The sequence below is a fragment of the Ambystoma mexicanum genome, chromosome 3p (genome assembly GCF_040938575.1).
Source record: "Ambystoma mexicanum isolate Mex_15411 chromosome 3p, UKY_AmexF1_1, whole genome shotgun sequence".
Taxonomy (NCBI): domain Eukaryota; kingdom Metazoa; phylum Chordata; class Amphibia; order Caudata; family Ambystomatidae; genus Ambystoma; species Ambystoma mexicanum.
Genome location: NC_090925.1, coordinates 315,140,116 through 315,155,144, shown reverse-complemented (window position 1 = coordinate 315,155,144; position 15,029 = coordinate 315,140,116). Strand labels below are relative to the sequence as shown.

The 15,029-nt window shown below is 44.7% G+C and overlaps 1 protein-coding gene across 2 annotated transcripts in view; it reads right to left on the bottom strand.

The window, feature by feature from the left end:
* The window catches only part of ZNF512B (zinc finger protein 512B), a 1,156,964-nt gene that overhangs the window by 183,738 nt on the left and 958,197 nt on the right, over positions 1–15,029 (bottom strand). For both annotated transcript variants that reach the window (XM_069650846.1, XM_069650847.1), the window contains exons 9-14: positions 7,964–8,088; positions 7,629–7,721; positions 6,771–6,869; positions 5,788–5,955; positions 5,512–5,703; positions 1,035–1,136 (exon numbers count right to left, since the gene is read on the bottom strand). In XM_069650846.1, coding sequence (XP_069506947.1) covers positions 1,035–1,136; positions 5,512–5,703; positions 5,788–5,955; positions 6,771–6,869; positions 7,629–7,721; positions 7,964–8,088 — 779 coding nt within the window. The remainder of the gene's footprint in view (positions 1–1,034; positions 1,137–5,511; positions 5,704–5,787; positions 5,956–6,770; positions 6,870–7,628; positions 7,722–7,963; positions 8,089–15,029) is intronic.

Below are 15,029 nucleotides of genomic sequence, written 5' to 3'. Positions count from 1 at the left end.
CAGTGACTCCGCACCTAAAGACTCCACCATCGCCCAGGTGTGGAGGAGGTTGGGGTGGCAGGCCGCCTCTGATCTTCCTTAGTAGCAAACAACTAAAGAGAGCTAGGTGTAATTGTGCTACATAGTCAGGGGCCTGACTAGATACAGGATATTTAGCTTCTCTATAGGTTAGCTGTTGACAAATGTATGTGGCCTACAACGCATGGTTTAAAAGCATAACTTTTGGAAATGGGCGTTCCAACTGGACAAAAGAGCAAAGGAAAAACAAACAAAACAGGGAAATAAATGAAAACCTAGAGGAAAAATAAGACCAGAAAATGCTGAGTTGGAGGGGTTAATTTACCATCAACATTGATCACCAGATAACAATCTGCAAGTGTATGTCTGTGATAAGGGGAGGTGGGCTTTTGTGCACACATCTTTGGTTTACAGCTTTGTCAAGAGGTGTCCAGTTCTGAAACTACGTGTTGAATAGAAAAGAGCCCAGATATGGAAGAGGCATGCTTATGAAACTTGAAATACAGACATTAATGACATATGGGATGCACACTGTACTGCGGGTATGGCTTTTAACTGCAATATGGGCAAGAGTCACTGCTGTTGGTTTTTATAGCACAGTCTTTGTAGCAGAATGTGCGGGCAGTGGGAAGGCATTTACGTTATTATTCTTGCACGGTTATAATATAGAACCATTGCTCATGACGGTGAGACAGATTTTAAGAGGGAAGATGTAAGGGATACTGAGAATATGGATAGAGGAAGTTTGGAGTAGAGCCGTTTTCCTGTATGAGAGAGCTATGTGCTGGTGGAGGAGTTGGGTTGAAGGAAGGGATGAGAAAAGGATATTTGTGTTGACTATCAAACAAGTTCCCAAGTTGAAGTAAGGGGAGGGGGAATTATGATGCAATATAGGGTACAATGCAACATTAGAGGTATGAAATTCAGCCATATGGGGCACCGTGGAAATGCCACTAGACTCGGCCAATGCGCCTGGGGGCCTGCAATGTATTGTTTCAAGGAGATTGGAAGCATACATGATTGGGGCACATGATGTGTCCTTGCTCCTTCACTTCATTCTTCCAGTTTTCCAGAAGGCGCGGGTGGAATGTAGGCAGTCCTGGCCGGATGTAATTCAGCTGGAAAAAGAAAGAGACACATCTTCATAACCTGCACCCACAAATGCATTAAGCAGAAAAAAAAGTCATGAATAATAAAAAGATTAAACATACTTAATTACCAGTCTAATGACGCAACATTCACATAGCAAGAGCGCACAATAGGTTCAGACTAAAATACTTTATATTATAAAGCGGATATCCAAGCACTAACTGAATGCAACACTTGATGTGGCAGGTCCCATCCAGGGGGGATGGCTCAGAGAGCAGCCAGTTTTCAAGTGCACTATTACAGATTGGATTAAAAACACATTTAACAGCATCTTAGAGAATCAGTCTGCCTCTTACTAGTACAAACCAAGGCCTGAATCTAGCAATGGGAGGAGTGTGCTCAGATACCATAATCCATTGTGGCATGCCTCATGGAACAATGTCGTCTAACAAAGCCACTACTATCAGTACCCAGTATTGCTTCAGTGTCTGACTGAGCAACTACAGACAGAGCTCATTAGTGGGCCATCGTCTGGACAGTGTTAATTCGCAGAGTAACGCTATCTACTGAACCTTGCTGGGTCCGGACTATGTTGTCTCACAGATGCAGTACAGTCAATCTCCTGCATGGTGTAGGGGTCAGTGTTAAGAGGCAGTGATCTCTGGTCAAGCCAGAGCAGTCAAAGGCAAGCATAAGGTTGGAAAAAGTGTTTTCTCAGAGACACCACGATCAGTACCGGTCACAGAGTAGAGTACAGTTTTCTCACAGAGCTATTAAAGTCATTGCTCAATGTTGTGTTGGAGATTCATCCGGTATGGCAGTCAGATGCAGTAGGGTGAATTGCCCAGAATGGTTTTAGGGACAAAGTTGTCTCAGAGATACGGTTGGGGCCTAGAGGGTTGTCACAGAAAATCCTGAGTCATCATACTGCAGTCTTTCGATGGCATGCTTCCTTTTCACCTACACTGCATGCAGCATTCTGGGTCAGTACATAGAAAGAGGTGAGGTATGCTTTAAAACCGTACAGGCGGAGGGATCGGTTAGAAATCACCATTTGCGCATGAGACAGGGACGTGGGTAGCATAAAAACACAAACAGGAGTGGGAGACAAGGTCTCCTTTGAAAAAAGGGAGAAAGGGAAAGAGCGGGAAAATCAAGGAAAAACATGTGAGAGACAACATTTACGATTGAGATGAACCCACTATAACTTAGCAAGTGGCAGTGCGTGGCCAGGAGACTGCAACAAATAATTTTAAAATGAGAGATGTGGAGCAGTGGCAACACAAAAGATTGCTGCAAAAACAAGTGTTTGCGCAAGACGCCCCAGATACCCCCAAAGAACTGTGACATGTTTGTAAACATAGAAGGGCTCATTTTTTATTTTTTTATTTATTGTTCGCTTGTTATTCGTTTATACAGGAAGCAAATACTGTTGGGAAGATAGACATTAAACATTTTAATACAAAGAATATAAGAAGAGACCAACAATGGGGAGGGGAAGACAAACCTACTATGCCTTGTGAGTGTTCAGAACGTGTAAGTTCAGAAGAGAAAGGCTATGGGATAGGTACTGTGGTGCTTTTGGGAGAGCAGCAGGTTGAGTGCTATGAAAAGGTAAATGCAAGCTTCCATGGGTGGAGGGTGGGCCGAGGAAAGGGCAGATGATAGACAGCAGCTGGGATGATATGATGTGGGAGGTCAGGGCCCCGAGGATGCATAAGGGTCCTACACACCAATCAAGCTACTGTGCGATTAGCAGGGGAGAGAGGCAGGGAAGAAGGAGGTAAAGAGTAAGGTCTTGAGGCTCTTCCGGAATTTAAGAAGGTCCTGCTCAATATGAAGAGGGAGGGGGAGGCTGTTCGAAAGATGGGAGCCAGCTGAGCAAAGCGATTGACCATCTGCCCTCTGTATAGCAAACAGGGTCGGATTGGCCCTTCGTCCCTGGGGTGTGGGGGCCGGTTTCTGGCCATGCCTGGGCCAGTTTGGGAATTTTTTTAAAAATGTTTTATTTTTTTATTTTCAAATTATTTTTTTGTTTAAAAAAAAAAAGCCTTTCATCCTTCTTAGGTCAATAAATGAGTACCAACACAGGTTGGGTGATATTGTATGCATATTTGTTCTATAAAAAAGAGCCTAAGCGTAAGTGCTATACAATAACATCATTTTTAGCCTTGGATGTAACTTTAGGGTGGGGTCAAATGACATAACTTCTGGTGATATCATCAGAGGTCAAGGGTCGTGAGGTAAGGGATGGGCCACTTTTTTTGAGGCGAGGGGTGGGCCACCTTTTTTTGGGTGACCGGGCCTATTTCTTGTCCCAGTCCGACCCTGATAGCAAACCGCTTCACACAGAATAAGTTGGTGCCAGAGGAGCACAGCGGTCTAGAGGTGGAATCTTTAGTCAGAAAGAGTTGCAGATAATTTGGTCCCCGGCCGCAGACAGCCTTGTGGATGATACAGAAGGATTTGAATTTAATCTGTGCTTTCGACCGGGAGCCAGTGAAGACTTTGTAGGGCAGGAGAGATGCGGTCCCTGGGCTTGAGGCCAAGGATAAGTCTTGCTGCTCTATTCTGGATTAGCTGGAGGGGTCGGAGAGTGGACGAAGGTAGATTCGGGAGGAGGCTATTGCAATATCTAAACCTAGAGAGAACCAGATCCCGGGTACCATTGAGCCTCTAGGGGAAGGTGAGGAAAGGTAGAATTCCTTTGAGAAGGAAGAGCTGAAAGTGGGACTTCAATGTCCTGAGTGTGAGGGAGGAAGGAGAGAGAAAAGTCGAAGATGACTTTGAGCTTTCTGGCTTCCAAAGGGGGAGCAGGGGGAGAGCCCATGGAAGGATAGAGTGAAGGGAATAAGTCAGGTGCAGGGGTTCCAATAGGAAGGATCTCGGTTTTGCTGGCATTGAGGCAGAGATCATTGGATGTTCACAAGGCCTGGATGGCAGAGAGGCAGTCCGGGATGATGGAGGGTGCAGGGGCCTCTGCAGGAAGCTTGAAGAACAGTTGTGTCTCGTCAACATAGCACTGGATGTTGAGGGGAGAAGGAGGAGATGAGGCGTACCAGCAGAGTAAGGTAGATGTTAAAGAGCCAAGGCAAGAGAATAGAGCCCCAGGGGACGCTACAGGTTGAGAAGGAAGTAGGCGAGGAAAAGGTGCCCAGTATGACATTGGACGAGCGGTCAGTTAGGAAGGAGGTCAGCCAGTCCAGTGTCCGCTCTGAGATACAAAGGGTGTCATGGAGCCTTTTTATGAGGATTGAGTGGTTGACTGTGTCAAATGCAGAAGAGAGATCAAGAAGGATGAGATTAGCAAGGGAGTTGGAATCGAGAGATGCGAGCAGTTCTTCACGGGTGTTCAGAAGAACAGTTTCCATGCCTCTGAATGCCCGGAACCCAGCTCGATGGTCTTGGAGACAGTCAACAAGTTCAGTGTGAGAGTTAAGTTGGGGCAGGACCAACTTGTCAAGCAGTTTCCCCAGGAAGGGGGTGATGGAAATGGGGCGATAGTTGGCTGGACAGGAAGTATCTACTAAAGTGGGTGCAGAAGGAAGTGCTTGAGGGAGGATGGAAAAGAAATAGTAGCAAAGGAGTGGTTACAGAGATCAGTAAGAGCAGGGGCAAAAGAGCCAATGCTGTCCTTGATGGTTCGGGATGAGCAAGCGTTAACCTGTTTGGAAGAGACCTTCATGGAATTGACAACTCTAGTTACTTCTTCCGATGAGACTAAGGCAATGGGAGGTGAGTGACCAAGGGAGGCAAGGGGGCGAGGGATGGGTTGGAAGATTGTGTGACAAGGCTGTTCAGGATGACCTGAGTTTTGGTGGCAAAGTGAGTGGCAAGTACCTAAGAAGGAGTAGGGGCGAAGGATACGGCGGACGCGTTGGCAATCCTCTGCAGATTTTGAAAAGTTCAGCTGTGTTGTTGGATGTTGGATGTTGATGCTCCAAATTATGCTACATACCACTCTTAAATGCTAAGTAGTAGTGAATAAACAGGCCAAGTTTGTGTTTTAAAACTTAACTAGTGCAGCCTCAAAGCCCCAGGACATCATTTAGAGGCCTGATACGGTTTGAAGAAAACATTTCTAATCAAGTTATTTGGAGGTCATTTGCAATCAATGTACAGCGTCATATATATATATGCCAAATTAAAGTCTAAGCTGTCCCTCAAAAAAGCTCCATCTGTAATCAATATGTTAAAAAGCTGTAATTTTGAACCTTTGAAGGAGACAACCATATTGTCATGACTTGAACAAGTATTCAAAAGATGACACTATGGCTTAGGAGTGATGGAGAGAACATCTATTGTTGCCTTCTCTACATACCATTTTATCGATACTCATGCCTCCTCCAACAGCTGCCAAGTGCTCTGCTTTTACGCTCAAAGTATGGAGAATATTGTACTCACTAGTTTGCTATCGGGCACCAAATCGTCCCTTATCCTCCGCTTGTTCCAGTCCTTTGCCAGTTCATCTTCTGCTATCTCCTGGAGGTGAAAGACAGCCACCTGTGCTGACCTACGCCGGATCCTACCACTTGGTGTACGCTCAAAGTCCTCTACAAACTCATCCTCCAGGTTCTCCTGCGGCTCCTCACTAGGCTAGAGATCAACAAGAAGAGGTCAAAGAGTATACACAGCACCCTATTAAACTGCACAGAAAGGGGAGTACATCAGGTGCCTCACCATGGTGTGCTCCGACCGCACATGATAATCATGCCCCGCTTTCGATCTGTACGTCTTCGCACAGTGCCGGCAGGCAAACATGGGCTTCTCTACCTCGGATGGCTCCTTCCCGCATCGCTTCTGGTGGTACTGGTAACCCATGAGGCTTGTAAATGTGGCTGTGCACCCCTGAACAAGTGACAGAGATAACGTACACCTCAACAGTAAAAACAAAAGCTAAACTTTGCCAGGAAATCTTGGTTACAACTCTAACCAAAAGAGTCCAATAAAAGCTAGCAAAGAACAGAAGACAAAGCCTACACAGACTTCTATCACTACAAACAGATATTCATGTCTAGAGTACTACGCAGTTGGTAGAGGAAAAACAATGGCATTTATTTAGGAAAACTGTGACACATGCACTAAAAACATTATGTCTAAGTAAATAGGGCCAGACTAAAAAAAAGGCACAAGGGGAAGGACACAAAGTGCTGACCATTCACAGCCTAAACAAAAGTATTATGCCAAGCAGGTCCTGTTTCACCTGCAGCTCCCAGTTTGCTAAATGAAAACAAGGTACATCTAGGACGTTTTGTAAGAAGCCATGTTCAAAACAAAACATTCCTATAGAAAGAAGGAAATGCAGAGTATTTGAAAAGGAGACACTCTAGGCACGAGGGACAAAAAGATGATCTGAAAAACAGCAAGAAATATGGTCTTTCACTTTTCCATGAACCAATGAGGGAAACTCACTAACGTCTCAAATGGAGGTCTGCAGCCTCTAAAAATACAAACATTGTTCCCAGAGAAAACAGGAATCCATCCGGAGGGAACTGGTGCCCACCCATATTCAGAGAGAATACCCCCCCCCCCCGCCACCCATCCTGAGTAGGAAGGGGTGAGAGAAGAGGACTTGGGGGGGGGGGGGGTTAGCAAGTTCTTCAACAAGGGGAAAAACCTTCATTTAAAAGTCTCCAATTCCTGAAGGAAATGAGTGTGTATACCTCATTTGGACATTTCAATTTCCCCATTTGCTTCAGCACTTTCCTGAGTCGCTCCCGCTCTTCATGTTCACTGAGCCCCTCTGCCTGCATGATTTCTGGCTGGAAACAGAAAAGAGAAGAAAGGGATGAAGGAGTCGAAGTGTGCAACAGTAAAGCATTGAAACTCTGAGTAGGTTGACAAATGCTGAAGACGCTACACAGCAAATGTAGACACATTGCCACTGTATGTAGGTAATGAGATACTGTGTTAAATCAGATGATTTTTGGTTCCTGATGAATGGGTACGTTTTGGGGACAAGATAGTAAACACTCACATGTAGCTGCTGGTTGAGACCTACTGTAGGCTTCAATACGCCATGGCTACCAGGGAATGACCAACTAAAAAGGCACATACACTGATTGATGCAGTGCTGCTACATTTCTTGGTCCTTGGCTGAATTGTAAGCTGTGTGCTCCAAATAGAAAATGGAGGCCACATGTATAGACTATGACAGATGCAGCACTCAACGTCACCTTGGCTCCAAGCACCCAGGACTGCGCACATTGTATGGTACTTCCAACAACCTTACTCAAGGCAGGAGGGGTAATTACTTTTGCTCAATGCAACTGTGGCAGATATCTGTATTGGTAATCCATCCAATCTTGCATGTGAAGTCAGGTTTTATCCTACTCAATTCAATCAACGAAACATGGAGCTGAAGAGTAATTTAGTAAAGGACAGCAAAACAGAAAACATGAAGAGATAGGACTCCAAGTCTTACTTAGGGCACAGCTGAGCTCAAATTCCTGCCACACTGTAGCTTTAGTCACTCATTTGCCTGGGACTGAAAACCTTGCAAGCAATCTCTCTTCACTCACCTTGTTAATGTGTTCAGCCATTGTATGGTAGTTCAGTCCCGCCTTGGATTTAAACTGCTTCCTGCAGTGTTGACACTTCAAGGCATCCTGCAGCTGGACAGACAATAACAAGGTGATCATTTTAGGACGTTCAAGAGCTGACAAACTATCGAAAAAAGCCAGGCAAAAAAACACCCATATTTATCCATGAAGAAAAATGAACCAGAATGAAGGTAGCTACAAAGAACTACATTGAAAATAAAAACAAGAACAAAAGAATTCAGGTTAAAACGGACACTCTTCTCTAAGAACAGACCAACACGGGTTATTTTCATTGCAGAATGTAGAGTTCTTACTTTTTGACAAACATCCATGTGTTTTCGGAGTCCCAAAATGGTTTTCCTTGTAACACATTTACAATTGGAACAGAGTGCCTCCCCCTTCTCCGCAATCTCCCGCTGCCATGTATCCTCCATGCTACCTAGTGCAGGGGGAGAGAAAAGCCATTTCCATCAAAACAAATTCCTCAAAATAAAGAACTCTTTTTCAGCCATACTAATAGTGAAACGCATATTTGTGCAACTTTCCCTCCACTGATTTCAGTGGGACCATGAGAAAATGTGTCCCTGTCCTGGAACTTTGGCTGACGGTTGAGGGAAGTAAAGCATTTTTAGCTTCACTTACATGCTCTCTCATTTATTTTGGTGGTACTGATCAGCCCCCAAGACTATGAGTGCAAGGAGACTGTTTTCCCTTTCATGTTTTCCTGTTTTTATTTTGTAACACACCACCTTGTAACTCAACTTCAGGTGATATAATATAAATAAAAAATATATCCCCTGAAGTTGAGTTAGAAGGGTACTTTTGTATCCCTTTTTCCAATTTCTTCGTGCAATAATTTACATACCTTTTTGCTGTTCCTAGGAGAGACTGGCCACAGTTAATCTTGCTTCACTCATGTTTTTGTTTTACTGCATAATGCAATTCAGAGAGACACATACTTAAAATGGCTTGAGTATATATGCTTTAAGTCCTGTGCTTTGGCCATCTTGCCTTCTGACTGTCTATCTGCCCTCTCAGGTCAGAAACGGCCATAAAAGTGCATGCTCTGACGAATCCATGGAATTAGGCCCTTCTTCCCAAGGCTGACCCATCCCCTTTGAGACTAGGGGTTGAGCCCACTAAGCAAAACACTCCCTAGGGGACAGGGCAAACGGGATATGACAAGTCTACACCAGTACCAATGTCCCAAGTGTTTTCAGCCTTTATGGGAACCGGTAATGACAATGTAGTGGGACCTTTAAATGTGCTTGGTTGTGTTGCTGACCCTTCCTGGAGGCCTGAACCACACAACCAATGATGTTGTATCTCTCGGTGCTTGGCGAGGCCTAAAAGGGCAGAGACTCCTACCTGGGAGGAGGAGCCGCTGGAAATCCAAGCAGCGGCTAGTAAAAGACCAGCCCGAGCAAGGCTGCACACAGCCAGAGGGAAGGCTACTGTGTGTATCCAGCAGGGCCTGTAAGTGGGACCACATACTGTACGTGGTGGGTAGAGCCTGCGGAACGAAGCTGAGCACAGGAGCGCTGCAAGTCCTAAACTCTACAGTGCAAGAAGACAGAACCACCTCTGATGCGGCACCCAGTAGCATTTGAAGCAGGCACCTGACTGGAAGAGGAACAGCAACGAACAGATGACCTGAGAAAAACTGTTTTGATGCGATCCGAACCACCACCTCCACAGACAAACACTGCAGACACACAGGTACACGGTCCATGCCGAGGAGAGGGAAGAGGGCGGCTGAGTTCCAGAGCATTTCAAAAGGGAATGAAACCGACACAGTCAAGGGAAGCAACGAAAGACCCCAGTGGGGATATCATAGACCTGAGAGAAATTGACAGACTCAAAGAGGATGAACAAGAAAGCAATCTCCGACGCAGCAAGAGAAAGCTGAACCTAAGGAAAATACTCACAAGGGAAGATAAAGGCCTATACCCTAAGAAGGGGTTACTATTTCTTTTATTATTTTGGTGTTTTAGTTCAACTAGGAACTTTTCTCCAAACGAACAGTACAGTACATAATAGCAATAAATACTCAATGGGATCACATTTTTTTTATTTTTTTTATTTGATTTAATTGTAATAGAATTTTACAAGTTTTACAAAACAAACAAGCCGATGAAGGTTCACCCTCCAAATTAGATTAAATTGCATTCCATCCAAGTTAAATTCAAGAGATCCTAGCTTTAGAGAGCAGGATTTTAGGCTTCTGCTTACGCCTGTCTCCATTACTGCATTACTGTCCTTTTCGCACCTGAACGGTTTTTGTACTCCTGTACTAGTCCAATTTTTTTAAAGAACAAAGTCACTGCCACTGACCATTCGGTTTCCCCCCCCCCCCAGTAAGCCGTTCCACCAATCCTCTTCGTCAGCTGTAGTTACACTGCTCAGGTGTTTCATTAAATAGATTTCTCTTGCCTCGTGGGTACCCTTGCACTTTAACAGAAGGTGTCTGATGGATTCCACCTGCTGGGTATTACAATACCAGCACTTATCCGTGGTTACCTCTCCTCTTCTGGTCAAGATCTCATTTGTTTTTAAGAGGTTCAATCTGATTCTGGTGTTACGCAGCTTTTTGTCCGGGAATTTTTTCAAATACCCTCTCACTTCGTTGACTCTCTTTTGGCTTATGGGAAGGTTTTTGCTTGATTTATACGAGGCAACATTATCCTGCGTTCTGATCCAATCCAATCAGCTTTTTCACCACCTTCGTTGGATTTTGTATTAGGATTGCTCTAGTGAGGGCCATCTCTTGTAACAGGTTTTCACAGTGTTCTTCCCATGATGTTAGTATTTTGTTTTTCCCGCTGGCCAGTTCGTTCTTCAGAATCTCAAAAACAAGCACTGACGAGTCCATGATCACTTTCCTGAAGAGCATCAGAGTGTTCCTCGCCACCATCCCCTTCACAGATGGTAGGCAGAGTTCTTGTCTGATGTGACATATGGGATCAGACGTTGGCAGTCCCAGCACCTTCTTCCAAAATTGGCCCTCCAACCTGTCCCAAAACTGCCTCGGGATTTGTGGCATGGCTTCGGCTCCATACGTTATACTCGGGATGACCTTGGTTTTAAAGAAAGACAGTACTGGAATCAATGAGAACTTTCCGTATTTCATGTCGATTGTCCGTGCCTGGCATGACAGGGTCTTTGTTTTGGCTATTAGCATCTCCTGCATTGGAATTTCCGTGGGGCTGTTACTTAGCGTCACTCCCAAGTATTTAAAGCGCTTTACGATTTCAACTTTTTTGTTTTCCAAGCTCCATTTTTCTTTGCCTGCTGTTCGAGTTGTAGTTTCGAAGGCCATGATCTTGGTTTTGCTTTTATTTAGTTCTAAATGGTTGTTTCCCAGGTATACAAGAAAACTGTTCAACTGCCTTTGGAGCCCCACCGCTGTCTGATCTAATAGGATGATATCATCCGCATAGAGGAGTCTCTGTGTTTTCTCTCCTCCTAATGATGGGGGAAAGCACCTAGTTTTGACAAAGTCGTCTTCCAGGTCTGCTATATAGGCATTATACAGTACTGAAGCTAAGGGACAGCCCTGCTTTACTCCTCGGGCGGTATGAATAACCTTTGACAGTGACCCTGCCCCATTCAGCCGGACTCTCATGGTGGTATCTTCATAGAGAACTCTTATTGGGGATAAGATTTTCCCTGGGCAATTCTTGCCAATTAGTTTGGCCCACAGGCGCTCGCGGCTCACACGGTCAAATGCCTGCACTAGGTCGATGAAGGCCATGAATATTCTCGGCGCTCCTTGTTGGACCCTTGCTTTCAAGGAGCATAGTACCAGAATGTTTGCTGAGGTGCCGATGTTTCTGACAAACCCCGTCTGGAATTGATCTCTATAGTTGGATTCCTTTAGCCAGTTGTTCAGGCCGCCCAGAGCACAAGAGCCAAATAACTTCCCGATGACGTCCAAGAGCGCTATGGGACGGTAATTTCTCGGATCTTCTTTCGCTCCTTTTTTAAAGATTGGGACCACATTTGAAGTCTTCCAAGAGGGAGGCACAGATTTAGAAGTGTTACAGTTCTGGAAAATCTGGCTAATAAGTGGAGCCCAAGTTACAACGTTGGTCTTCAAATCTATGTTGGAGATGCCGTCCGGTCCTGGCGCTCTAGAGTTTTTTAGCTTCGTAATTTTTGATGTAATGGTATTATGATCGCAGGGTATTTCCCAGTTTGGCACTTGGCACCTCCGGATGTTCGATATCCAACTATCCTCCTTTTTATATAGCGACGCAAAGAAGTCCACCCATTTCTCTTTGCTGACGTTATTCTGGAGGCTCGTCTGGGTACTTGTTGTTTTCATATGAATCAAAGACCAGAATTCTTTGCTGCTTTTTTTTGAAAGTATACGCAGCATTTGTTCTGCATCGTACTGTAGGAGACTTGCACGCTGATGTCTCACCCAATTTTTATACCTGCGTTGCGCAAGGTGGTATTTTGCTTGCACGTTTATTGAGTTACTGGATTTTGCCATTCTCTGGATTTTTCTCAAGGCAGCTCTTTGCTTTACCAGTTCCTTATTGTAACTGTGTTTATGGACTATGTACGTAGGGCCCCTTGTTGCTTCGATCTGCGGTAAATTTCCAATAACGGCACGTAATCAGCATTAGCGGCTTCAACTGGCTTATCAATAAGCTTGTTGCTGATGGTTTTATAAACCGTCGTTATTTCACTAATGGCTTTTGCTGTTAACCTAAGGCGATTGCCACTCGGGTTAGCTTCCAAGCCTTGTAGCATGAATTCTTGCGCCAGCCTGTAAGGGTGCCAGGTCGTTTTTAAGATGTTGTGATCGCTTTTGTCTGTTTTCACCACATTGAAAGACTTTATCATGCTCAGTAAAGCCTTTTGATACAAAAGTATGATCAAAAGTTCCCTTTTGATGATTTCTTTGCCATGTTGGGATCTTCTTGTTCTCTTTAGAGCGTAACCAATGCAAATTATGCAGATCCCATTTATCCATCAGGTTACCCCATCGTTTAGCTCTGTCCTCTTCAGTTGTAGATCTCATGCATGTGGGGGTCTCGTCACCCTCCATTGTGCAGTTTAGATCGCCATTTATAATGATGAGGCTCGGTTGTTGGCTTTCGCTTTCATTCTCCAGGAGGTTGTCGATAGCCTCTAGATATTGATCTGTAGTAGTCTCTGCCGGATTCCAGTATGTATTGATAACTAGCAGTTTATGTGGAGAATTTTCCTTCCCTGTTCTGACACCATCCAGTTGCCACTCAAATCTGGTGCCTTGGATAAGCGGGGAGAGATGTAGTTCTGCCCTGGGCACTAAGCCACATCCCGATCTTACAGCAGTCACAAGACCAGCCCTTGGCCTTTCTGTGGCTCCCTTCTCTGCCGGGGTGAAGCTCAAAGTGTATCCGTCAAGGCAAGGTTTCGCCAGCAGCCACGTTTCTTGCAGACACAAGATATCAAAGGCTCCTAGATTAACATCGGAACTTACCGTCAAGTGGGAAAACCCTCGTGTGTTCCATGAGCCCATTATCAAGGGCGATTGCTTCACCAGTTGGCTCGCGAGGGTTTTCTGTCCACTAATTGCTAGATTTTGTTTGCATATTGTCGTGTATTTGATATCCACCTCCTGTTGTGCTGTCTAACCGGGCTTCTGTCTTCGGTACCACTCGCCGCTCGAGAAGACTTCATGGGGCTTCCAGCAATTGTGATTCTTATTTTTTCTCCCGGTCTTTTTGGCCATCTTTCCGGGTTTATTGCTCGGTTGCCATCGGAGTATTTCTTACGACCTAGGTGTGGTGACTCCTCCCTCCTCTTCCTTTCCCTTGACCTATTGGGGCTATGTGTATTTTGCTTGTCTTGTGTAGGAAAAGACTTATGACTCGGCCGGCGCTTTCCTTTATCTTTGTTGTGGTGATTTTGTTCTAACGGTGTTCTAGTTCTTCTTGTTAGGGATCTCGTCACTGAGGAGCTATGCATCCGATGGTACCTCTGATTTTGAATGGCCTGAATTTCCTTCAGTTCGTATCCCAAGTACCAGAGGTTTTCTTTCTCAGCCTTCAAGATGTTGCTTATTAATGACGATGATATGTGTATGTATGCCTGATCGTTCCGTCCTTTCTCACATGGTTTGACAATTTTTAAATCCTGAGAGGTCAAGAGTCGTAAATTTGGGATTTGCTCAAAGATGTACAGCGTTGTGTTCCTGCTCAACCTGAAGTCATCTGAATTTTCACTCCTTCTCTCCAGTTTGAAGATGGCATAATCCATCTTGATGCGTTTGTTCATTCTACTCCTTTTCCATACTTTACTGCTCTCGTGCAGCGATCGGCCCCTGCTTCGTTCTCTCTCTTTATTTCGCTGACTATTACTTGAAAGATTCTCTAGAGTCCTCCTGGTTTTGGACTCTTTCTGCCGAGACAACTTGTCTCCAGTACTTAGATCATTGTTGCGTTTGTCATAAGGAGAGTTGCTCTCTCTTCGTGTCTTTCGGACGTTGGCTATGAGGGGTTTTGAGGTCTTCCTTTTCTTCCCCTCCGTATGTCTGAATTGGTCTTTACTGTGCTGTCTTCCTCTTTGGCTCCCTGGGTGGGGGCTGGGGTTACACCACCTCTAGACACATTCTCAGCCACACTTTCAGTATGTGATCTAGTCTTAGGGGATGGGATATCTGTTTCTGAATCTTCCACTGTATATGTACTTAGATTTAATAAGGCTTCTATAGAGTTAAACTCTTCCTCCACTTTCTCTTCCTCCGAGAATTTTCTTTTTCTTGATTCACCCTTTCCTGATGGTTTTGCGTTGGTGGTTTCACTCGTTCCCATTCGTCCTCTCGCTGTTGCTGTTCTTCTTGGCAACTTTGGAGGAGTCGTTATCTTTAGTACTACCTTCTTGGCTTCTATTTTTTCAGGCACTAGTACCTTTTTTAAATTTAATTTTTCCACTGGTATCACTTTCTTGTTAAAGAAGTTTCCAAGTTCTTTCTGTTTTGTGTTTGTACATTTTGTTTTGATTTTGCCCCCGACCCCTTTTCCGCTTCGATCAGGGTTATTCCTGAGCAGTCTAAATTAATGCATCAGTTTTCTAACATGGGCGTCGCTTTCCTTCCACCAGGCGGCAGATCGCTAGGTTTAGTTTGGCCGTTCATACTCATTTGTGCACTAGTGTTTTTTTCCTCCATGTTCAGTGCCAAGTCGTTATTTTTGTTCCAACAATTGGCACTGGGCTGTGTTCCTTGTGTATTCCTCTCCAGGTCTAGAGAGCACAATGATCCTCGGTCTCTGGTGTTTTCTTGTCTCACTTCCTTAGCCAATATGTATTTTTCCAAGTATAGTAACTTGGTGTGTATTAGGGCCGTAATTGCAGCTTGATCTTTCACAGAATCATTCAGTGCTT